General features: G+C 33.4%; 1 protein-coding gene across 1 annotated transcript; it reads right to left on the bottom strand.

The window, feature by feature from the left end:
- Positions 1 to 197: 197 nt before the first annotated feature.
- Positions 198 to 17563, bottom strand: LOC116778919 (septin-7). Its single transcript, XM_061529625.1, is given in 13 exon segments — positions 198 to 1490; positions 2157 to 2197; positions 2950 to 3082; positions 3085 to 3169; positions 3976 to 4054; positions 5509 to 5677; positions 6753 to 6785; positions 6788 to 6947; positions 7246 to 7501; positions 8211 to 8421; positions 8506 to 8665; positions 8746 to 9084; positions 16999 to 17563. Coding segments are annotated over 13 exon segments (2127 nt in total). The 5' UTR covers positions 17419 to 17563; the 3' UTR covers positions 198 to 1449.
- Positions 17564 to 26968: the final 9405 nt, after the last annotated feature.

The following is a 26968-nucleotide window of genomic DNA, read 5'->3' on the forward strand; positions in this document are numbered from 1 at the left end:
CAATTGTAAGTAAAAAATAAACCTTTTACTTTATTTACGGACAAAAATTTGTTCAATACAAATATTACGTGCGATACAAGCTTTGTAATTCATTTGCAATTTTTATTATTTATTTTACAAAGTCCTGCTTTACGAATAAATGAGCACTAATAAGTTATCTGAATTGAGGAATTTTTGGTATAAAATTAAACAAATGATTCCTATATATTACGTATTTATTTATATTTATTCAAAGGTACAATATATTACATCGTTTCAACTTTGCCCTCCACACATCCTCCGTAGTGACTAAGCAAATAATCAATTGGTAGTGGGTACAGACCCTACACAAAATACAAAAATTAAGCAAGTACTTATACCTACATCTAACATAACACGGAAGTCAATACTGTGTTAGGAAATAATACAAAAAAAAAATATTCATGGCATTTCGATTAAATAAAGATTATGCATTTGTCATAAATTAAGGGGGGTAGTCATTATAATAGTGACGTGCATACAGAACGGCGTCGACGACTAACCAAAATATTTACAGGGAACTACATTACGTAGGAAACTATCTGATACTTAATATAACGTAATAAAGTTATGCATTTATAACAGGATAGGATTATTTCATTTAACATACTACTATAAAAAGCCAGCGTTACTTGATATCGGCGAACCTCATGTCCAATCATCATACCCTTAGATATTAAGAAGTAACTAACACCTAGCTAGAGCTAAGGCCTAACTCACACTATGAGCATATTAATATCACTAAGCCTCATATACATGTATATGAAGCCTTACGCCCAGATATCCACAGATAAGCTGAACTCGAAACACCGTATTTTTAAAGGGTAAAAAATGTCTAAACAACTTTTAAAATGTATCTCGTCTATGTCTCGCACAACTACAGCTCGTTAAATCTATTAAAACTTCAAGATATAATCGTTCTCATGCATAGAAAAAATTCTACAATAATCATGAATAGTGCCTATAATTAATAATTTCACACAGATTTGAGCTGGAATAACTTCGCGTTAAATTTTAATGTCAGCTATAGCATTTTATATGAATGATCAATAAAACTGTCGATCGAAGCTGTTATTACAAGCTACTTTGGCAACATCGTGGACGCAACAAGTCTCAAGCTGTAAGAAAATTGTGCTTCACAATTAGCATATAAAAATTCTAAAATCCAAAACCATTGTAGAAACATTGATAAAAAAAGCATTTTTTTTTGTCAAATACGCCTGAAACAGTCCAAAATTAGGCCAAACTTATCAAAATAAATGCTTTGTCATGGAAAAATTACTTAATGATAAATTTAAATAACACAATATCGTTACACTCATAGTCAAATATTTCCTTATAATTTTTTACTCATTGTTAGTCTTTCAAAATCGTTGTGTCAATAGTTATACAATACAATACTGGTATTACGTCAGAAATCTTCAACTTACTCTATATTGATATCCCGGATGTGACATTTTTAAATGACCAATCTGAAATTTGTAATAAATACAACTATTCAATTTCATGGATATGAAAATTAAAAAAAAAGCATATTCAAGGAAATATGTAAAAGAAACCGAAAATAATATAAATATTGTTACCGTCAAAAGAATTAATAAATATTATATGATAACATTTTCACAATCAAGTATCCATGTTCATAGTCAACATTTTACGTATATACAGAAATATAGGAAATAAGTCCTAAAAACATAAGTCCAGATAATTTACAATACATAGATCAGGTCAGATTGTTAAGAGATAAACGAATACAAAAACATGAAGAACAGCGACAACAGACGTTTCAATGGCACTATGTTAAACAATAAGTTATAAATCTCGCGAAATCTCAAAGTATGGCCAGTCCTAAGTAATTTACAAGGTACGTTTCTTCAACACATTACGATATGTAGAGTATATACCTTGAAAATATAAAAACCCATTAACATATAGTTATGTACAACGAAAAATATAATTATAGCCATTAATGAAGCATACATGCCTCGCTGCAGTGTGTTGTATCACATGGATCAATTTAGTATCAATATGTATGAGCGTTCTCGAATGTTCTGAGAGAAGCATGTGGTGGAGCCCGTTGTTAGTCACTCGATAACGATGGCTGCGAAGCCGACGAATGTACGCGATTTAAAACAAACCTTTCTTTTTCTTGTCTTTCTTATCCTTCCCATCGACCGTCCTGCAATTAAGAAAACACAGTCAGATATATTACTTGATTATAAATATCAACACGCATGTAAAGTTAGAAGCCGTATTAGTAAATTGGCTCGGGGCTGCGAGTGTTATACGGTGGTGAGTATGTTATTATGACAACAGTGTGGTAGCTAATGTCCAAAGCTTTATCAGCCACCATCAAGCACGGGGCTACGTACGTCGCGTTAACGGTACACCAGCAGCCCGTCCTCCTTTAAAAGAACAACCAAAGAAAACGTAACTCAAAGCTCTGCTATTAACACAGCGACTTATTGTTAATATCGTGCTCCCGTCATGGCGAAAACGAAAACGTGTAAACAATAACACAATATATATTTGAATATATAAAAAATATTTTTTTGTTATTTAAAAAATGTAAAAAAGTTAGTACGTATGTTAAGTATTACTTTAATTGAATACGCTCTTCGAATTAGACGACAAAGAAAAACCTTTTATAGCAACAGATTTATGTAAACAGTTTTTTTAAGGCAAAACTCAGTCTTCAAAATTTATTTGTGATAATAACCACACCATAGTATTATAAACCATAGTATTATAAACCATAAGTACCTCAACCCCACAACGCTCATTACACACAAACACATATATGCATACACACTAACAGACCCACGTTCCGAAGAAATCATGTACATACTTGAATAAATCTCTATGTCTTTATCTATTTCTCTCTCACTCTTTCTGTCTCTGTCTATCCTTCCTAATCCCCCCTCTACTCACTCCTTGCTGTTGGCCTCAAGCGACCTCCTACGTAGATCATCGAGCGAGAGTCCGGTGTCTCTCTCCCAGGCGGCCTGCTCGGCCCTCAGCGCGCGCTGTCTCTCCTCCAGGTCCCGGGCCTGGGCTTCGAGCGCCGCCGCGTGGCCTCGTGCCGCCGAGCCAGTTCCGCCTCGGACTCCTTCAACTTGGCGTGCTTCTCGCGGGCCTTTTGATCGAACACCTGAAAAAATATAACGTATAACATAATTTTGAATGCATCTCTTAATATACGCTCGACGTTAAAATCTATCAAGATCACTTGAAGGTTATTTTCTTCGGTAAATTTAATGTGAAGTTATATTTAGTATAAACACAAACAAGCGAACCAAATCACCTTCTTATCTATAAAATAATATATACTGAGCGCATAGAAAACAGAAGCAAATCTAAATTCATAATAGAGGTAATCGTTTCCGTTTGTTGATTATGCAATGATCGTCTTGGAAGTCAATTCTTGATCCTGACGAAATATCGAATAGACCTAACCATATGTGTCATACGGTCGTATCCGCGAAGTGTTACATCCGCTACGTTTGAAAATGTATTCAGTGGAAGCGGAAACAGCGTCCTAAATGATACAAATTGAATAATGTTATGTCTAGCACACAACGTAGCAACGAAGCTAGATCGTTACATGCCGGAGATTGCCAGTTGAATCCTACTCGTGTGGAATAATTATTCATTATTTATTTCATATGTAATTTCTAGTATATTTTAAAAAGATAGAAAATTACATGCCTATGGTTCAAAAACAAATATTTATAGTACTTGTTATAAGTATAAGAATTGACAACAAAACTAACATATCTTTTAATGTTCAGTGTTTTATTAAACAAACAATTCCGGATATTGCTTTCATGTCTTTCAATTTCCTTCCCTATAATGACACAGTTTCACACAAACTCCTATGTCAGTTTGGTTTGGGCCACGTACATGTAATTCTCAATATTCTCTCTGACTGATAAATATTCAATATAAGTACAATACCTGTTCCATTTCACATTCCATCTTCTTCATTTTGAGATCATGCTCTCTTTTCTCTTCTTCCATCTGAGCTAATGGATTCCTGAGAACAAATTTACGTAACATAAAAACAAACATATAAAAAAATATATCATATAAATCAATATACAAGTATTGCTATACTGGAATCGCGTTGTACACTAAAATTACAATCCGACTGTTTCATGCACACTGCATGGGGGTCAATTCACACACATATATCCACTTAACTATATATCTGCTTATACATTATTCAGTGTATATACAAAACAATCTTGGTAATCGACAAAGGATATAATAAAAACATTTATATATTTTTTTAATACTTTTAGAACATTATATAGTTCAATGAAATGTGCTATCAATACATTTATAAAAAATTCTAATTAAATACTGAACAGCAACAATATATAACTACTAAAAATTCATGCAATAAAAAATATAAGAGTGCATATACACACACATACACAACTACGATGATAAAAACCCCGTGCTCTATATAATAAACACACACTATGTATGTGCGAGTGAACTTACCACACGGTCATGAAACTGTTCATCAGTCCTTGCGGGCAGAAACTGAATACCAACAACTGTTGTTAAAACAACACGCGGCCACACACGCTACAGTGGCATTAGCAACAGTGCAATGTGACTTATTCTTAATGTAATAGAGTTCATTTTGCAATGTAAATGACAGTACAGAAAACGAAGCACACAATGAGCGCTGTCTGATAGGATTGTATCGTCTGAACAATAACAATGGTGCATGATTGTGAGTCACGTTCACATCTGCGCTACATGTAATGTAAATAATGAACAATAAACTGTTATTAATGCCACTGGAGAAGCGCATGAATCGAATAATCATTATGATTAATGAGGTTTTTGTCACGGACATTTCGAATGATATTTCCATTGGGTATGTTAAAATTTTGCATTGTTATGCAAAGCTAGGAAACGTTAGTCAAAAAAACAAAAATGATCCATGGCAAATAAACGACAAGTTCATTTCTGCATGCCCAAGCACAACATTCATGAGACAGAGAATGTATTAAACTATAGCACTATATTCAAAAAGAAAATAAACATTGGCGACTCAAAGAAGGTTATATAGAAACAAAAACACCGATATTAAGATGACCAGACATGCAGCAACGAAATTATCGCATATTAATTTTAACACAATATATCAATATCTAAGTTAGACAGTTAATAATAATTTTCAATATATAGATAAGTCTGGTCACCTAGTAGCGGTGACTGCAGTCTTACAGATACATATCGTAATCAATACCAACCAAGTCTACAGAGGTTGTTAGTCCATGCCTCATAGAACATCTATTCCGTTAACTGGCAAAATAATACGCTGAACGAATTAATGAACCAAAATCCATTTATAAACAGGTTTTATGAACAGAAGAATCGAAATCAATATAGGAGTCACGTGATAGAATAATTTTTTATCCTACACATGAGGCTTCATTCACTAGGTATGTATGTGATGGGTCTATTTACTTGTTGGAGTTGAGACCGTGAGGCTGGCCGTCGTGTGTTAGACCGGCCAGTTTGCGGCATCGGTAGTTCTCGTAGTGGACTGAGCTGGTGACGTCTTTGAGGTCTTGCAGATGTGTACGAATCACCATATTGCGGAGCGCCAGGAAATCACAATGCTCCAAATTCTCCACTGGAATGTAAATTTGTATATAATATTATTACGTATAGAGATCTCAGTATAAACTTAAATTGTATAGACTTTATTAATTCTAAATCGGAGTTTTTTTTTAATTTTATTTTTTATATAAAATTTTGTGACAGTTATAAATTAATTGCATACATATTTTTTTTCTCAAAATTTTAAACTAAAATTACTAATGTAACGGATGTTTTCTTGTTATGAGATACGTCTGAATAAACCAAATTGCTTGATCAAAATGCGTCCGGCGTGTGACGAGGGTAATTGACTGTCAATCAACATGTTATATACACATTGGTTTAAAGATGAAAAGATTGTTAAAAACAGTGGGGGGTTCATTGAGGTGTAATTACTATCAGGACTGACGTGCAATTGTATGTAAGAAGGGAGTAATCGTGGTAAATTGCTTTGTTTACAAGATTGTCAACTTCTATTAAAATTAACTAAAAATATACGGTACGGTGACGAAGTTATTCGCAATAATATTTTTATTCCTATTTTATTTTGTGAAGTACCGTCATAATTTAAATATTTTATATTAGAATCATATATACATATGTAAGCCTCAATTTACAAGTTTTGCTTTCATATAGTGTCATATAGAAAGAAAAAGAAGAGAAATAGACAAAGAATTGTATTGGAAAAATATGCTAAAACAAAATTTATTTTTTATTACACGTCGCTGTTCAACATGTAATGCTGAGAAAAAAAATATGTATGTATGTATATACATGAAGAAAAACGGAACCTTCCATGAAACCTTTACACACAAGTATATTTCACATAAAAGATGGAAGCAGAGTTATCTTATGGCGTATGTAATCTGTAATCTCAGGGCTATGAATTAAATAAATCTCAAGGTATAAATCATATGTAATGATAATTTTGTCTCTGATATAGTATAAAGCGAAACTATCATCACAACGATAACTACTTTGTTGGTTGTCTGGAAGAGATCCCTTGTTAGACGACTGTACATTTTATCTACTATAATTCTAATTTTTATTAAATTAAGGGTGTACAATAATGAATATATTATTATTATTATTATTCCTATATGGGTTACCTTCTGCTATACCCCAGGGGTACTTCCGGCCCTTATTCGCCGTCCGTCCTGTTCTATGACAGTGTTAGCCCCCACCACCGCGAAGGGCACCCGTGCTCGCAGCGCGCGGTTGGTGTCCGCCCCCTCGCTCTCCTCGCCCGTGCTCTCCGGGAACTCGTATATCTTTATCTTGTGCTGCGCTATCTCCTTTAATATCTGGAATGAGATGTAACAGCTTATATAATATATTTATGATAGTTGTAAGATATTTTAGAAATAGTGTTTAGTAAATAATATATATTTTTCTTATTCAACTTATGTTCGACGTACACGGACGTCAGTATGTGTTTATATTTACAAGTAATATTTTTGATGTAGATCTAGAATTTCTTTGACACATACCAATATTAACAAACTGAAACTAAATCCATGAGAACATAGGATATGCAACATCAGTATACTGGGGTATTAAAAATAGTATAAGAATATTGTTCATATAATATCTCAGCCGCACCTGTTCTTTGAAGTCCTTGCACTCTTCAGGTGTCATAGTATCAGCTTTGGCGATGACTGGTATGATGTTGACTTTATCCCCGAGCCGTTGCATGAACTCTACGTCCAGCGGCTTGAGGCCGTGTCCGCTGGGAGCTATGAAGTAAAGGCAGCAATGCACTCGCGTGTCAGCCGGGGCAGCCTTTCGGGTAACACGGGATTCCGCGTTCAGAAACTCTTCGTACTTCGATTCAACAAAATCGATTATTGGTTGCCAGCTGGAATAAATAATATACATTGTTAAACGCCTTTATATTATTTATTTCAACACGTATGACCAATTAAAGCCGATATATCACACCTCAGTATAGGAAGTTTAGTTTTTTATTGAAGTGTATAATAGTTTCAGATTTTATTACTATTAATCGTAAAAAATAGTAAAAACTGACCGCCATTGACCGGTGCCGTACGTTCGTTGTTCAAAAAAAAACTAGTTTTGCACGTTATGTGCCTAATTGGGGCATTCAAGTCGACCGGTTTAAAATTAGTTGCGAAAAAATTGGGTTATTACGATTCGCCGTTAATGGACAAAAAACCAAATGATACATACATAATTATAGATTTCTCGAAATTTTATGCACAGAGCATAAACATCTAATAGCCGGACAGTGGGCTTTGAAGATATTATTTATATTTAATATGACCGAGTAAATATTATAAGAATGATTTGATTTCCACATATATTGCTTTTTTATAATTCATACAGAAATATGTACGTAGAGAAACATATGTACAACTGTACACACATTCATACTTTAAAATATTTTATAATTAATTGTTCATAAGCGATAGATATTAATATGTGAGTGATTTTTATATGCAGTAGCATAATTACACTAACATCGATAACCTCAATGTTGAAATCTTTTGCTACTGTAAAATAACTAGTGCAAACAAAGTGTGACCAATATCAACACTATTATGTACCAATTACTGTTGTCGACCGCGTCTCCGAAGCCGGGTGTGTCGACGATGGTAAGGGTCAGGTTGACCCCGTTCTCCTTCAACAGGACCACACTGGTCTCGACGCCGACAGTCTTCTTGACTCGTAGCGATGGACCCGGATGCTTGTCCTTGTCGTAAACTTCCGTTAGGAATAATGAGTTGATAAGCGTTGATTTGCCCAATCCCGTCTCGCCTGTAATTTAAGAGGAAGCGTTTGATGATATTTCTTAAATTGAAATCTAAACCAGGTATTGAACAGTTAGAAGCGTTTCCTTACCTACAACCATTAACGTGAATTCGAAACCCTTTTTCACAGCTTTTCTATAGACTTGGTTGGGTAAATTCGCAAACCCCACATATCCATCTAATTCTTTTGTCTTTGGTTTCTCTATCTTAGGTAGATCTGGTTTTGGAGCGACCGGTGGGTGGTCAGATTTCTGGAAATATTTATAATATTTTATAACATCACTTATATATTGTGAATACGTGTAAGGTAGGAATATTATCAATATATTACCTTCATAATATTCTCCGTACTCCGTAGTGGTGCGGAGACTGGTGGTGGGGCGGTGGTAGGCACGGGTGGTGCTGGCATCTGTGGTGGCATCGCATTTATCTTGCCGGTATCCACGGACACGCTATTGCTGAGTTTTGAAGCCGGGGCTGTACCGTTAGCCTCATGATGACTGTTCTCTGGCGGATCTGGCAGGGTTGCGGATCTCTTCGCGAGCGCTTCCTTGAGGGCTGAGGAACCCAGCGGCGGAGCGGGTGGCGCTGCAGTCGACAACCCTGTAGCGCTCACCCCGCCGCCGCTCACCGTATCCGATTTGAAGAACAGCTCACGCTTACTCTGTAACTATAAACGAGAGTAACATTAAAATTATCATTTCTTATAGCATCATATTCGGTGAGAACAGTTCTATATCATTGACTTATAAAACTAAGATAATGATCGCGATCTTAAATCCAATAATCCACTGTAATGTCAAAGAATATGAAGTTTGTATAAACGTTTTGAAATATTATAAGTATTGCGATCATAATGGGTACCGGTATATCAGCGGTTGTCTTAAATATATATGTACATCGCAAGTATACAGTATTGTTAAGTGTACAGTCGGCTCCAGCAAGGCGTCTGATGACTCACCGATATCAAGGCGAGTTTTCTACAATGCTCACAATTATAAACATATATAACTATTGACTATAGATGACTTACGAAATACATTTCATTATGACTGTCTTAAACTGACATGACGATTCGGCTCAATTTGTCATAACTGTATATTTAACATGATTAAATCATGTAATATGTACCTAATAACATTAAAAAATTATTTCGTAAAAAAAAATTTGTAACATTTTTTTTTATTTTTATGGCATTATAATCATGATTGGTCTGCGTTTCATTTCTTAGAAAAAAAAAACAATGATCAACGGGTTGATTCACTCACACAAGTGAATCACTTTGAAAGATCCTCGGTCGATACTAATGAGGGCAAAAGCGGCTTGAGCGCGCTTGTAAATATTATACGCATGTTTTACAACGGCGCCTTATTGCAAATAAGTACACAGCAATAAAACGACACCAGTACCGTTATCATAAAAAGGTGTTATTTCAATTTTTTATTCAACATTCAAATTTAATACAAAAGACGGCAATTAAACATTTGTCGGAAACTATACACTAACGAGCTGACAATGGTTGGGACTGGTGCTATTTGAAGTTAAAGAACACATTTAGATTATATGAAAGTAAAATTACCATATCTTTTCTAAGAGCTAGCAACGCGGTGCACGCGAGGGAGTTTTCGCTAAGCCGACAACTGTATTCTCGGACTAAATTCAAAATGGATATCCGTCGCATTACGCATACTACACACGTTGAATCTTTCTTGTTATTGACAACATTAGAATTATTCATTGATATCTTTTAATTATAATAAAGTTTGTTGGGACGCTTTCTTCACTGATAACCAATTCACAATGTAATTTACTTTGAATGATTGCTGTATAGAAGCCGCTCGCCGTCTTCCGGTGTTTACCAGAGCACAAACATTTTGCTCTACAACGTAAATAATATCAATGGCATTCAACATCGGTGAAGCATTTGTTTGTTTTCATTGACGGCGCTTGTAAACAATCTACTTTATACAATTTGTGTACAATGAGTCAAGGCATATGGTTATAAATTTTATGTCAGCGATTAAACTCAATCGATACCTAACATAGAAATATTAAATGTCTTACATCGAAAGTTTCAAAACACTCTTTCTGGTTGATGCGTTTGTTTTTATGTTTGACACTGAACAATCGCTTGATACCTTTATACATTATGAAGAAAAACACTTTAAAATTTACATATCACCATTTAATTTAATTAGTTTGTCCAGTGAAACGGTCAAGCGACGAGGAAAAACTAAACACAAACGTTTAAATATACCTTGGATGGAGAGGAAAATGAGTACATCAAACGTAAGACTAACCTTGTTCTATGACGCTCAGACAATCTAAGCTAAACCAATTTTACTCACAATACTTGTTTACATAATAGCTATACGAACGCATTTCAATGACTAATACTTGAACAAAGTTTAGTGATTTGTGTTAAACACGTTGGTCCAAATTAGTTAGCGGAACTGTATACGTTACTTATATGTACATAATCATGATATACTCGTAGATGCGTTTTCGTCGAGCGACAAAACTGATGAAGCCGCTAACGATGCGCAACATTAATTTACGTCACGCAACAACAACCAATATTGCAGGGGACAATGCCTTTGTTAGATATAGATTGGCTTTGATATTTTTAACAAATTTATGTATTCGTTTTATACTGTACATTAGAAGTGATGGTCTCTAGATGATTAAGAAAATAATATTACTACTATATACATTTTAATATGCATGTGTATTGTTAAATTGCTTATCATTTTTGTATGACATCAATTGCTTTTGCAGGGGCACCTGCCAAGTGGGTGTACTTACTTCAATACGTTACATAAGCACTGCTAGCATGAATCATCATTCAAATACGAATGGATGACCTGAATAATAAAATCACTCATAAAACGTATCGAAGTAAGTCAAACCATTGTAAATAGAGTAGGTAGGACTAGCAAATGCATTTATTATGAGCAGTTTCTTTAAGCTATTATAGTTGCAAAAGTTATAAGTTATTTTGTTAAAGAGAATTTTATTTAAATATATTAAAATAATCACTTATACTCTTCACGACTTTCTGGCCGACAAACGCCGTCGTCGGATATGGCTTGGATATATTAATATAATCCTTATGATTTATAAAATTTTATTAACTAAGAAAGTTGAATCATGAGGCATTATTTCATTGTATTTTCCTTCCTTCCGTCTATGTTGCCTAGCAAATAATACCTTACGATTATTATTTTTAAAAACTTTAACATATAAAAACTATTCTTTTATATAATTATTGAATTTATTCGCATAATTTTTGAATAATTTCATTATAAAAACCTATCGTACAAATCGAACCGTGCATTAAAATGAAATGAGGTTAACTAATGTGAGGCAACTTTGATTTTCCGTAACGCAAAAGGAAATAATAATCTTCGTGCCAAATGAAGGAGAAACTAGTTGGCAACATTTTATCGTATCCAGTCAACCTGGACCGACAAAAAATGTATTTAATAGCTATGTGAGGAAACACATTACCTCAGAGTGAGTCATCGTCTCCGCTGCAACCAATCTGGTAAACGACGATTCCTTATTCATTTAAATCTTACATTTGTTATTCTTTGTATTCAACACAATAGCTGGTTCACTGTGATACCAGTTTTAATACTTGTTCAGCGAAAGAGACATTTAAAACGAGACGCTTCTTTAAATCCAAACTGTTCTTTTTTTGAATGAAAATTTTTCATATTTTCTATGAATAAGTTTGTTTTATATGTATTGTCCGTTACCCGGTCGTCTTACCCAGCCATGTTTGTTTTCAAAACAAAGTTACCGTTTCTACGGGAAGTAAACCTTAACGGGCAGGCGCACGTGCGTCAAACGTCTATCCGCTTCTGATGGTTCAAGCAACTCATTAATACACATATACTTATTATACTTCTATAACTTGTTTGAAGCTTAATATTTATGTATCAATAAGATGCTCGAATGTGACTTTAAAAATCTCATAGATAGAAGAAAAATGAGATCGTAAGAGACATATCATACGATAAATATTGTACATAACGGTACATACAAGTGCTAACCATTAATAATAGAAACAATATGATATAATCAAGTATATTTCAAATCAATTTAATACATACAAGACAATATATATTATTTAGGTCGGTATCGGTTCATTTAACGTCACTTTCTCCGCACATGTCTCGGTAACTGCTCTTAACATGCACTTGGTCTGGAGGTTTTAATCCAAATATGCATTCATTTTGCATATCTCTCAATATATACAGTGGTAATAATTATTATATCGAGCAATAATAATGTTCAAATGTCACGATATATTGTTTTCTTTATTAAGTATTCAGATGAATTGATAATTGTACTACCGAACGATACAACATACAAGTTCGTTTATCTTAAGCAAGGTGGGTGTTAAACGCTGATGCGTAGGTAAACCAGACTTATTAGAGAATGAAACGATCCAAATAGCTCAGAGGAGATGATACAGCATGAACTGTCTATAAGCTATATTATTAAAATAATTTTTAATACCATTCATTGTATTTAAGACGCTTTCTTCCTAAAAATAATGTCCTTCTTCCTTATAAATGTAAAAGCGGCATTCCATAAAATGAATATTTTAATCTCCTATGTGCAAGAAATCAGATATGAAACTAAACATCAGCAATTTCATAATATCGCATGTAGTTTTATATGTATGTGTAGAGCTGGTAAATCAGAATGCTTATTGGTCGTCCAACACCGACTTGGTACTATCTTCAATGAATTATTCATATGATAATGTAATGTGAAGCGAACGAAGTCAGAGAAGCAAAACGTTCCGAACGCTGACTTGATACCAATATGTGACGATCATGCCAAATAATTGTGTGAATTTTGCTTTGATCGAGTCAATGAACTTGAAAATGTTGATTTTCGAAATATTCTTGCACGTTTACCGACGATTTGTTTGATGTCCAGGAGATAGAGTGGATCACGTACAATTAAGTGCAAATTACTATTCGACCCAGGCTCCTTAATTGAGGTTAAATTAATTATATCACATCATTAGTGTCAACTGGCCACATCTACACCTTACTCAATAAAAATTAATCAAAAAATTTAATGACAAAGAACTAGTAAAGTAAGCTTTAAAAATGAATAAAAATAAATCAATGAAACTATATTTGGAATAGAATGTGTTCCAGACAAACTGACGCGGTTATAATTCTGTTGTTACCTATTTAAAGTTTCGTCAGTCTGTCAAATTAAAAACAAATCTTTATTTGAAATGGCGTTTAGGGTAAAACTATTTTAAATTGAACTATAAATGAAACTTAAGTAATCTATAATAAGAACCTTTGAAATTGTTCCATCTTGTTCGCTTTCCACTCGTGAAAGCGTCGTGAACATTAGCCTTAGAAACATAATTATAGACTGACTATTGTTCATTATTCCGAATAAGTGTGAGTTTCTATAATACGACTACGTGAGACATTCGCTAGCAGATAAAGCGGGGAACTGAGACGCCAAATGCGTTTGTGACTTATTACAAGAACGAGTCAACGACCCATTCACCAAGTATAGAAAATGGATACACATTGATTTATTAGAGAACGGGGCTGAGGGAATATAAATAAAAACTTAAATAGATCTATAAGAAAAATAACAAAATACGACAGGGGCGTGGACTGTGTCTCACAACTGTAACAACAATTATTTTCACAAGGTTTTGTAACGATTCAACAACTATCGGAATTTTTTACACTTAATACTATATAATTTATAATTAAGAGCATGCTAGTACATTACAGTACCGAATTCTACTATAATAATTTGTTAAAAATAATAATTAAATACTTATTGAAATAATTTACAAGTCAATAAATAACAATTCAGGCGTAATAATTCCAGGCGCCATATAACAGACAAACAAAATGGGACCTCTTGACGCTCGGATGTCGCGTCGCTCGAATGATTGATGGTAAATCAATACGTCTATTAACCACTATAATTAATATCCATATACTTTGAGAACAGTACTGTTTCATACCTCTGCTTTCCTTCTAAGTGACAAGTTTCTCCATATTTCACGAGGGCTCGTCCATCCTACTTTTGTTTTGTCAATACCACAGTCACCGACACTACTGGCACAGCGATTCAATTTAGTTACGTTAGACGAACCGTTAGTTACGTTTGCCATTTTAACACAATAAGTACTAGCGACGCTGACACTTAAAAAGCTTTGTTACACACACAAACTTTATTGTTTCTCTGCCATACAGCATAGTATGTAACTTGGCTTACGACTCACAATTCACCTCAAACACTTTTAATATTATAGCATTTATCGCTGCTTCGCAGCTTTGAACACACAACATCAAATTCACCTTATCTATAGATTTCTATAATTAATCGTCCTGATAATTTGAATTTTAATCACTTAGTTTAACTATATGCAATGGATATAAACCAATGTATTAAAGTAGTAGACTGTTTTAACCTGAAGCAATCTCACGTCTGTATCAGTTTGAGGTTAAGTTACCGGCATTACCGGCTGTCGGCACACAAGCGCCCCATTGAGGTCCCGATACACGACGCGAAAAAAACGCAACAGATGTTTAAGAATATTAACTTCATCAGTCAAAATGCTATATAATAATATTCATTCGGAGTTAAAAAGTTCTTTATAAACTTCACTTTAATATTACGGCAGGCTTTCACCATCTTAATAAACACATTGTTAATGATGCACTTCGAGATAGTTATTTGAAAATATGATTTTAAAATATATAAATAATATCACAGAACTAAAAGCCGATACGTGTGTTTAGACTGGCAGGTACCAGTTAATTATGTCTATGTATACGTATAGACGTAAAAGGATCCCGGGTCCGTCACACTTATACCCACCAGACGCACAAAAGCAAGGAGGGATAGATTAAAAGACGACAAGTTCATAATCTTATTAAGTTAACTTGAGTCGTAAATTGATCGTCTCAAAGTTGAGAATTGATTGTAATCACTCGTTGGATTTTACCTTTTAACCACAGCATGCAAGAAGAGAACGTGCCCTAACCGCTTTTGCTGGTTCGTGAAAAAGTTTAAAACTTAAACCAATTCAGTTATTCAAAGAATTATATTCGCTACCAATACCTACTTATAATTTAAAAGCTTCATACATTGTGCGAGCTTCAAAGGACATAGCATCTTGAACGCACATCGTAAAATTGTTATTTATGGAAGTAATGAGTAATTTAAACACAGAATAACTCTCATTTCCTGCCTTATCTGCCAGCGTTTCTTAGCGAGACGATAACATGTAAGAGATAAGGATTCCTAGAAACTGGAATATAGTCAAGAAACCATTATACTCCGTTGTCAATTGTAAATTTACAACAAGTATAATGAACTGGTTATATTTATTTTTCATATTGAAGGTGACGACGAGGGCCAGTGTTAATATATTTTGAATGTTAGGCCAATGTCTTCAGTCTTCAAAACTTCTTTCTATTACCAGGTCAGGGTGCGACCGTGAAACAGTTAATGTCTGTTTAGTGAATTCGACACATGCTAACAGAATGCCCGCGCTGCATGTTATTTTTAACCCTGTAGACATGGGGTCAGTCACCCGCCCAGTCCTCCAGCAGGGACCAGTCCTGACATTAGGAACTTGCGTGGGAATATACCAGCTTTATCCGTAAGGGACTTAATAAAAAAAAAAATCACAGGAACCGTATATGTCAGAAAAAGGCAAGCAATTCTACAACGTAACTTAAATCACTACAACACAAGACCGTGTTTTCGGATTACATTTCATCACATGATTGCTGATAATATTAAGTTAATAAGATGATACAATCCTTGGTAAGTGTTATTTCAGGTATTGATAAATTATTGACATTAAGATTTTAATTTAATGCCATAAACCTCTCTCTTTATAAGCATCAATAAAGTTTATAAACGGTTTAATTAAAAGATATATTCATGTATTAAGATGATTAATCATACATTTGCTAATGCCCTCTGAATTACGGCTTAAATAAAATACAGTTAAATTGTCTTTTAGGATTCAATTAATATCACAAACGCTTTAAAATAAGAGATTTAACTTGAAAATTACAAGTTACTCTTTCTCTTTCGTATCTACCCTACATAAAAATAATATTGAAGTATTCATACACTTTCGTCGATAAATCTTTAACCTCATAGTTAACGCTTTGCGAATTACGGTGTCTTTGCCACTATAACATGATTTTTTAAAAAACAAATTGTCTTCTTTAGCTTCGTTTTTATATTCATGAATCATCATTCAACGTTTTAAATATCTCGTTTAAATGTCAATGTTCCAGATAAGATATAAAATAATATTTTTTATAATCTTTTGATTGAGATTATAAAGCTAACATAAATATTAATTTCTAGTTTTATAGCAGAGAAATCGTTTGACGGAACATTTAAACCCATATAAACATTCATCTGTCTTGTATACCTTAGCCTTACCCTTGTACGACTAAAATAACGAACCCCCTTTTTTTGGGGTGCGTTAACGTCGTTTAGGGGAGCTCCGCTAGGTAGGGTGAATAAGATGAACAGCTAGGGGACTTACCGTTGCTGTATCGGTGAGGGTGACGGTAGCAGTGGTAGGTCCACCGTTGGTCCCGATGTTGTTAGATGCTAAGCTGGCCACCTGATTGTTAGCACTTTGTTCTATAATACGCTGGCGGAGCGCCAATCTCTCAAGGCTAGCCAGCCGGTGAGATCCACCTGTTCCTTCCCTATCGCGTTCTCGTAGACCAGTTCCAGTGAGAGAACTTCCTGCATTGAACGATCCACTGTATTTCGGCAATGTGGGCGGTGGCACCGGCCTAGCTGACCCACCTCGCCCGAGCAACGAACCGCTGGATGTGTATGCATAGCTGTTAGGTGTCCCGAGGGTTGCGGTACGCGGAGCCGATCCTATCCCATTCAGGGCTCCGTTAGTACCGTTGACGGCGTTCCCATTCACCGTCGTAGTACTGCCGTTCATCTCCTTTTAGTATCGTCCGTCATGCGACTACTAACAAAACATACACTGTCACTAGCCGTCAATAACAGTACGTCTCGAGCTTGTGCGATATGTGGAAGCGTTCGAGCCGGGTGCCTGTCGGAGGCGGTTTGACAGCTCGCTGGGTACTCACAGTCGGGGCGCGCGGGCGGAGTACCGCGAGCCACGGCGCCCCGCACTCACGACATCGCCTTCCGACAACGACCCCACTGAAGCCAAGGATTATTGCCACACGACTAACCGACTAGAGGGTTGAAAATGCATTGCTGCATATATTCCAAGGTCAATTCGTGAATACTTAACCAATTCGCCATATTACAACGTCTATAATTACGCACGTTTTGGGTTCGAAGACTTCTCATGATATTAAGAAAATTATTTGCAGATACTACGTAGATATCATTGTTTACAACAGAATATTTACAATTGTTACAGTTTACTTTATCAGTTTATTATCTTATTTGTTAAATAAATATTGTGTGTTTTTATACAACTTATTGTTTTAATTATATGTATATATATTAAATTATTATCATGTTTCTGATAATTCATAAAAGACATTGTAAACCTATATTTTTAATAAATAAATTACTTACAACTTAGAAACCAAAGGTTCAGAACATCTTATAAGTTTATATTCGTGAATGAATAATGCCATGAACGGTTCTCAATTGTTCAAAGAAGGAAATATCGTTTCACTCAATCACTAGTTCAAGCAGTAGGCAACCTAAACAAAACATTATTATAATTACATACAACAGAGAAATATTGTATGTATAACGTTATACATGCAATGAACATTGAAACGAATTTATTTTATATCTGACAGTTATTATTCGCTTTGAAGTCCAATTAACTCCCCGTCAATGCAATTAGTTCAACATTTTTTTGGGGCACTCTTTTTATATTTTAATGATTGAATCTGATGTCTAGACTCTAGACAATGCATTCATTGGAACACGTGGTTGTCGCGTGTCCTGGTCACGGTCATGACAATCGACCGAGCACAACAGCACGCATGCGTGGAACACACCAGAGTACCCTCGGGGAGTTTACTTCATCTGCACAACCCTACAGCATACTAAACACGGGAATGTATTTCATTCTTTTCACCTTATTTTTTGATATGTTTGCAATTTTTCAAAAGGCGTAAACCCTATCGGTTTATCAAAGAATAACGAGAATTACTATTAGAGTTTTTTTTTATCATACCCCATTGGATATTTATACCTAAAGAACTTTTCAAATAAAATTGGCTGCAGTTTTAATTTCAAAATCAATCTTATGAATTTTTTAATGAATATTTTATTTCACGGTTACATCATTTTGTATCTGATCATCCGAATTATTAAAATGATCCCAAAGATTAATCTGAAAACCAAAATCAATTTCAATATGTACTTGAGTAATTAAAATTTTAAAGCACGTTAAAAAAATCTTTTGGAAGATATAAGAGTCTTAGCGGTAAGTAATTTCCATTCCATATCCTGTGTATGTATCGTAATATTTTCTCAATTCCCTCACCAGCTGACTGACTACTCATTGAGGAAATTAATTTTACTAGATCAACTGATATGTAATAGCGAAAGTCTAAGTCTAACTGTATAGTAAAGTATGTAACTTTAAAGTTGGAATAGACAACAGACAAAAATTTATGTTATTTATCTTTTTATTTCATTTAGAGCTTACATTAGGGAGTGAGGGTTCACTTGCTGAAGGCTTTTAATATAGTCAATGAAAATATTTTATACGCAATGAATTTCTTATGCATCTTCATATAAATGTGCCTGGGTTCAAGAAACTTTTTTAGTATTCTTCATTTACAATCTAAGGCGCTAATGCTTTTGAACATATAAACTTATTCTTTCATTTATATACGATTTCAGCTTTCTTAATATACGACCTGAAGTCTACTTCGATCGATGCGGCCTATAAAAATGGAATGTTTTTCAATACATAAAATTGGAAGCTTATTATTTTATAGGAAAAAATATTATAATTACACATGCTGAGTACATAAGTTTTAATTTTAAAATGTTAAACTTAAGAGTATGGATCGTAAAAAAATCTAAAATGCGACAATAAACGCTAACAGTGCCATCTATGAATGGAACACGAGCAACAATTCTTTATAGGAATCGAGAAATAGCAATTCCACTACAGTAAGCATTTGGACTTAATTGCGCTAGATGGCGTTGCTCGGCCGAACTTGCATTTTAAAACTATTGAAGTTTTTTTTCCAATCATGAATTATAAGCAACTTATTTTTTTCTATATTAATAACGATATAAGAAACTTTATCCATAAATAGGTATAAGAAGATATGTATTTACATTTATATTTCAATTCTGTATCATAACCATGTAGTCAATACGTACGTATTTAATGGCATTTTCAAATTTCAACTTATTACATTTAGCGTGACTAGCTTAAACTAAACTCGTAAAAAGAGAAATTGGAATCTGAACGCTGTCATTAGAAACGGCGGCTTCGAATTGGAACCCACAATACAATATCTTATTAAAGAAACTATCAATTTACATCGAACAAAGGCAAGATCAATAGCACTACTATAAATTATATATAATTATAATAATAACTTAAAGATATTCAATCAATAATACATTGTACTATACTAATGTCATTAAATGAAACTCCTACAAAACTTCGTGAGAATTAATGAACATGTCGATTTTTTCTCTATCGGTATAACTAACTAGTACGCGTTTTTTTAATCATTAACATTTCATATCTAATTCTTCGAAATGAAGATAGACCAAAATTCTTAGGCATAAAGCTCGACATTCAAACCACAGTAATAGAAAGCTATATCTTCCGTGTTCGAGGGTGAAGTCTTAGGGAGCCTAATATCTATATGATAATAATTCAGTTGTATGAATTTCATATTAACGAACTATGATATATAAGTAATTATACGTATAAGTAACAGGCTTAATGGAACTCTTCGCACTATTAGTTTTATAACAATAATGAGAAAACAATGCACCCAATAAACCTCTTTGTTCCATTCAGTTTTCACAACTGCTGAGAGTTTTTCTAGATTTCTATACTTAAACCATATTATTTTCGCAATCCCGTCAGTTGAAAGACCAAACGAGTGACGATATGATGAACAAAAGAAATAAGAGTAACGTCCTATTTAGGGCTCTGGAACTTCCCTCCCGAGGGTAGGTCGGGGGGATAAGTACTATAAACACGATAGAGACGCGGTGAGATTCGTGACACAGTTTCAGAATATAGTTGAAACCACTTGAAAACGACTTGCTGTGGCCGCTGTAAGCGAGACTCGCTCGTTTTGAAAATTCTCTTTAAAGTGTATAGAGTCTTTAAATATTTACGTTTAACATAACTTAATCACCTTTGTAAGTTTATTGAACTCCGGACATGTTGAAAGATGTAATAAAGATGTGGACCTGCGCGTGCCTAGTAATGGTTTGTTACGGCGAGTTAACTTAAACAAAACACCGGTCGTTCTCGCTAAGGATTAAAATAACACCTTTCCAAGTGGATACCACTGAATTCCTACTCAAATTTAGATGAATATCAAAAGCGAATGACATTGTATGTTTGTAACGTTTTAAAACTTTAACTATATAGTCAATCGTCCTGGAAATTTTCTATATATATATATATCATGCAATTTTAGATGAAAAAAATTTATTGCCAATGGGACGACCGTAAAAACTGAGTATCTTAGATTGTAAAGTTTATACGTTTGTATGAATGAATGAAAGTATGGAGATCTGTTACTCTGATTAAAGGAAAAATCCGAAATATATTTTTATTAAATTTCTGCTACTTCTAAATTGTCCCTGAACAAATATTTGCACCGCATAGCGTTGATGGATTCTTTTCATAAGTGGAAAGAATAAAGTACCTAACGTATTATTTGCCTACGTTTGGATTTTTTTTCATGCAACCGTAAATAGCAACACGAATAACGGTAGACGTGCATTCCAGCAATACCATTTAATTTTTTTTGGAATTCATAATATGTCACACGCGAAACTTCATATAAGCATACGTAGAAAGCACTCATTCTATTTCATCAGACAAAATATACATTATCATAGTACATGATCTATATAGTGAATATTGAAAAAAGTTTAAGGATTTGATGAAATTGTTTAGTTGAAAGTATTCTGAAGTAAAGAAAGTATTAGATTATAAACATTTGGGGGTTCTCGAAACTGATTTAAATTACTTGTATTCTATTTGATTCGGTTCTAGCTTTTTATGCGTTTTGAGTGGAAATAATTGCTAATGTTAACGATTAATTCAGCAATATAACTGATGGATGACTTTGAACGTCATACCGAACAGGAAAATAATGTTTAAATAGAACCCTTTATTTGCAAATAATGTAATACAGTTATATCAGTATTCAGTTACATACGACAAAATTAGAACTGCTATAGTCAGGTTTTTCCATAAACTTGTTAGTTGAAAAACCATTGCCCTCTGATATTCTCTCTTTTAAGGGTATATTTTATCGCCAACTTCTAAATAAAATTATATATATTCTATTGACTTGAAGAAGGGTACTAAATACAAAAAAAAGTATCGCCACCTGTCAAGATCATAAAGAAGTTTTAAGTTAATCTGTCTTATGTATATCTTTGTATATAGAATTAGCGACGCATTCGTTTGTTATGAAAAAAAAATTCATGCAAATCTAAAATAGATGTACGCAAAGAATGTTCATCGATAACCACAGAAATGAATAATGTTAATAAATTAAGGAAACATATTCAAAATAAACAAGTAATAATTTGAAAACCGTTAAAAAATATCACTCGGAATTAGAAGTATGCAATAACAAAAAACTTACAATCAATTGGAAAAACGTCGTTATGACCGTGTTTTATCTTCGTGTTTCCTAAACGTACGGGTTGTTTTACCAAAGGCACGCGCCATCACAAAATAGAATTGTTTCTAAAACAATCCGCGAATCTGTAGAGGCTTTGTGTCTTAATTTAGGATTGAAAAAAAGTAATACTTTAAGGAACGTCTATGACAATAAATATTAAATAAGATATAAATTATTTATAAGATATATTTTTATGTACTATATATTAATATTATTACATTAGAAACTCAATATAGCAATATGTCAGTAAATAAGGCATACACGTTCTGACACAGCTTCATAAGTTTCAGCGAAATCTTTTCAGTAGTTTTCATGTTTAAAAGATAAAAAAATTCAACCAGTGCTGCATACTTTATCATTCATAATATTTAAGCAAAATGAATTGAATATACAAAGCTACTGGTCCATGTATAATAAGTGTTATAATTTGTACTTACTCATGTTTTTTAAGTTTAAAGTAAAATCTAATCCATTTACCTGAAGTACATCCTAAAATAATAGAATATTATTGGTTACTATTTAAGTTTTTAAATAAAAGGACTTTACAACCGTCATAATTCATATTTATCGTAGTTGTAAAATGCATTTACAACACACCTTAAGCGATAAAACGAACTAAAAGTCATTTACACAACAGATTAGACATTACTAAGTGTCCCGTTTGTTAAAGTCTCGTATTGATTATATTGTCATCGTCAAGTAAAAAAAATGTAGATATAGCGTTGAAGTACACATTATATGGGTTATATATAACTCACCTGCTCCGTACTTCCATTAAGTGGTTTGTATCGGGAAAGGACTGGCCTATTTCTTGTTCTAGTCAACGGCGAGTCTGATACAGAAGCCATCGTCTCTAATCACTGGTATTTAACACTGATACACTTTAACGTTAATGAATATATATGGTTTACATAACCCATCCGTCAGCTACATGCGAAGGATACACACTGTTACGATTACAGTGTGCCACTAACAAATATGATACCACATTTTTCCGTCGACAAATCACATCCGGAGAGTCGAACCAGCCGAGTGAATCAACGCAATACTAGGGCTTAGCCAAGACTGATAACAATTTAATGGTGTTTTTAACACAAACAGCGATGTATCTGAGTCATTAATTGCAATATCAAATGCACGTTGTACGATCTTATGTCTATAATAGGAATTTGATGCCACTGAAATAACTCTACACGCTTTACCGTTTACTGTCCCTTTTTAAACTTAAGACTCAAATACAATTTTTTTTATACGAATGTGTCGCTAAGGAGTTTGAAAAAAGCAATGTACACAAGTTTTGTTAAACAATACAATAAGTTTTAAGTGGTTTTTAATGCACAGAACGACCAGAACGACCACTCCGCGATTACGTTTTTGCGTACTGGAACAATGGTAAGTGTGTCGAGGTTCGAGGATAACAAACACTTCGTCATTAGTATCGTTCGTGCAAGTGTAGGCATAGTTTTGAGTTAAACCATTGGTTGACCATTGGGTTCTAATATTTGTGTCACTGCGCCTGTCGGGTTCGAGTTAGTGTCGCCTGGTGCGAGACGCTCGTCGACTAAATAGCGGTCGCGAATTCCTACTCGTAATTCAAACAACGCAGGCGACGTCTTCGTACGTGTGCTATGAACAAACGGTCCTGACGACCTAATAACTCCATATAGATATCACTTTATTGAATATATAATTAATGATATACGGTTGTTTTTGTTTTCGATGGTCATTCACTTTATTAGTTTAGAGATGTGATATGAAATTTTATTATTATAATTAATTAAAATCATATTAAACTTACCGCTATTTATTGATCATTGTTGATAAACAGCACATGGAACAAAAATAGATCATATTAAAAATTTATATATATATAAATATATATATGTATACATTTATAGTATACCGTAAACCTACCCAAGCAAGGAAGACAACATGTACCTACGTCTTCCAGACTTTCAGTACTCATATATTCAACTTCCATTAAAAGGGGTTAAAAGCAGTGCACCTCATAATAATGAAATGAGAAATGACAGTGAATAAACAGTAAGGCATTCTTCGCAAAAAAAAATCAAAGCACGACTCTGTGAGTCAATAGTCACATATGTATGCTATCATTGTTTTTAAATTCAGTTTGTTTTCAATGTTTATAATGTTGTAAACAATACGCAAAATATAACAAGTGACGTTACTTCTTCGCCGACTACAACATTTATATAGCACCTTAGAATTATGGACTAGAATTGTATTTTTTAAACCCTTGCTTATTCATATTAACACTTTCATATTATATATTACTCGATTCATAGAGTTCAAATAATTTTTTTAATTAAAAGATTTCCTTTATTCTTTGTACTCAATGTTTTTGTTAATGACAAACGTATCAAAACAAAATATCAAAGCAACATATGTCTAGACAATTAAATATAGATATATTTTTTCATCTTACAGTCAGGTAAGGCAGGATCCTTGGACTCCATTATTGATTTATTTTCAATCACATCCATTAAAAAAAAGAACTCATATTAACACTACAATCACGGTTCCCTGGAAAACACTTAGAAAAAAACAATTGGCTGTAATATCGATTCCTGGGCAAATAGCTTTAGATCAACAATCAAACACAAACATTTATGTGCATGTGAATGAGATAAATAAATATGTTTAGTACGATACAGAGGAGACGGTATGCGCACACGTCCTCAAGGACTGAGTGATGGGAAGCGTTCCGCACTTAGTTGCAATCTAAGCTATTTCAATACGCGCTGAGAATTCAAAACTTGGCAGTTTCACTAGAACAGGACTTAGCGAATCACGATTAAGTCAAGCATCTGGCAGCTCTCAATATCGATCTGACTTTGCATACCACAAAATGATAAAACCCTGGTATACGGACATCATTATCAGCACTAATAATTAATTTAAACAGCAAAGAAATCTTTTTATACGTATTAAACATATTTACTGAGACAACGGACTTCGTTAAATTCTGTGCCTTATTTGCTGTCCAATTAAGGATTCCAATATTTTTTTTCCATAGCATTCCACACAATAACTTCTGTCGACCTTATTTTAAGTGCCTCAAATGCATGATAAGGCAATCGTTAGCTGATGTATTAATTTAATGCGGACTTCGATCTCGTCGTACATAAACAATATGTTAGGTATAAGTTCCTTTCCGATGCTCCTAGCATGGAAAAATTGCATCAAATTAACATTAATTGTCCTTGAAGTTATAACGCGATTTATAAGTTCATATACGTATATAGCTCGCTTTATTTTTCTATTTACTAATATCAAAACGGATTTTATTTCGTATAATAGTGTTTTTGGTATTCAGTAAGCGAAATTTTATAAGTAATTCACTTGTTCCAATATTTATAAGTGTCCATCGCAATATCAGTGGTAACTGTAACGAATGGTGTCTATTACGGCGACAGGACGTCGTAGTGGTGAGCTCGGTCGACTTATGACCGTCAGGTTCCGCTACAGAGACTAGCATGGCTAGTTGCATGCTATTTGAGCACACAACAATGATTTGTATAAGAATAGGAAAGTAGGATCTAGTTATTATGTCTGATTAAAATTCGTTTATTTATATGCGAGGAAAATGTAATATTTAAAGAGTAATCAATGAATATTTGTCTGTGATTACAATGACAGCTTTACATTGAGAAATATTTAAAATCTTGCTTCATACATATCAATATGACTGATGAATATTATAAATTTAAAAGGAAATAAACAGTTTATTGTTTGATTTGTTTCCTAATTGAATTGACTAGGTACATAGTTTAAATATGAAAACTGCACAATTAATGTGGCAGGCATTTAATAGAATTGATGTAGGTCTAAATGCCGTTACACAGGGAACGATAAAAATGGGACGAACACTTTTTATTATTCTACATATATTTATATGCAATATTTTAAATATAAAATGGGTATTAGATTTCACAAATAGAGCGCAAATGTAATAAACAATAAGTTATTCATAATAGTCTTAGTTAAACAAAGTGTTTAAAGTAGTCTGTTTATATTATTTTTAAAAATTATACATAAAATAACACTATACAAAATTAATTAAACCAAATGTATCATAATGAAAAAATATATTTTTCAATGTTTAAATTATGATGTATCGATATTTAATTCAACAGGTACATTTCTTTGCAATTTCTTTATCAAGTATGTGCCATCTGTGTCAATACTTCTTGTTAATCATAATTACATCAATATATTTTTTAATTAAACAAACATCAAAATAAAAATGATAAAAACATGATTTTTAAATTTTTTATCTAAAGTTATGTTTGAAATGAAAACTTATTACATTTTTTTTATTCATGAAAGGAAGTATTTGTATATGCATATTCAGTACCTTTTTTTGCTGAGTTACCAGGTGCATCATAGTAATTAAATCAAGCCTATATCACAAAGATTGCTAAGAATTTTATTATATGATGAGGACAATTTTAATCATACTGTCACAGTATGAGTGTAGTTTGCTCATTGGTGATACGAGATTGATTAATTTACGTAACAAAATATTTTATGGCTCAACTAATAGTTAATTAATTATTTTTTTTAACCAAATTATGTAAACAACTGCGGTTTTTTTAATAACAGTTTATATGTATATAT

This window comes from Danaus plexippus, chromosome 6 (genome assembly GCF_018135715.1).
Source record: "Danaus plexippus chromosome 6, MEX_DaPlex, whole genome shotgun sequence".
NCBI lineage: Eukaryota > Metazoa > Arthropoda > Insecta > Lepidoptera > Nymphalidae > Danaus > Danaus plexippus.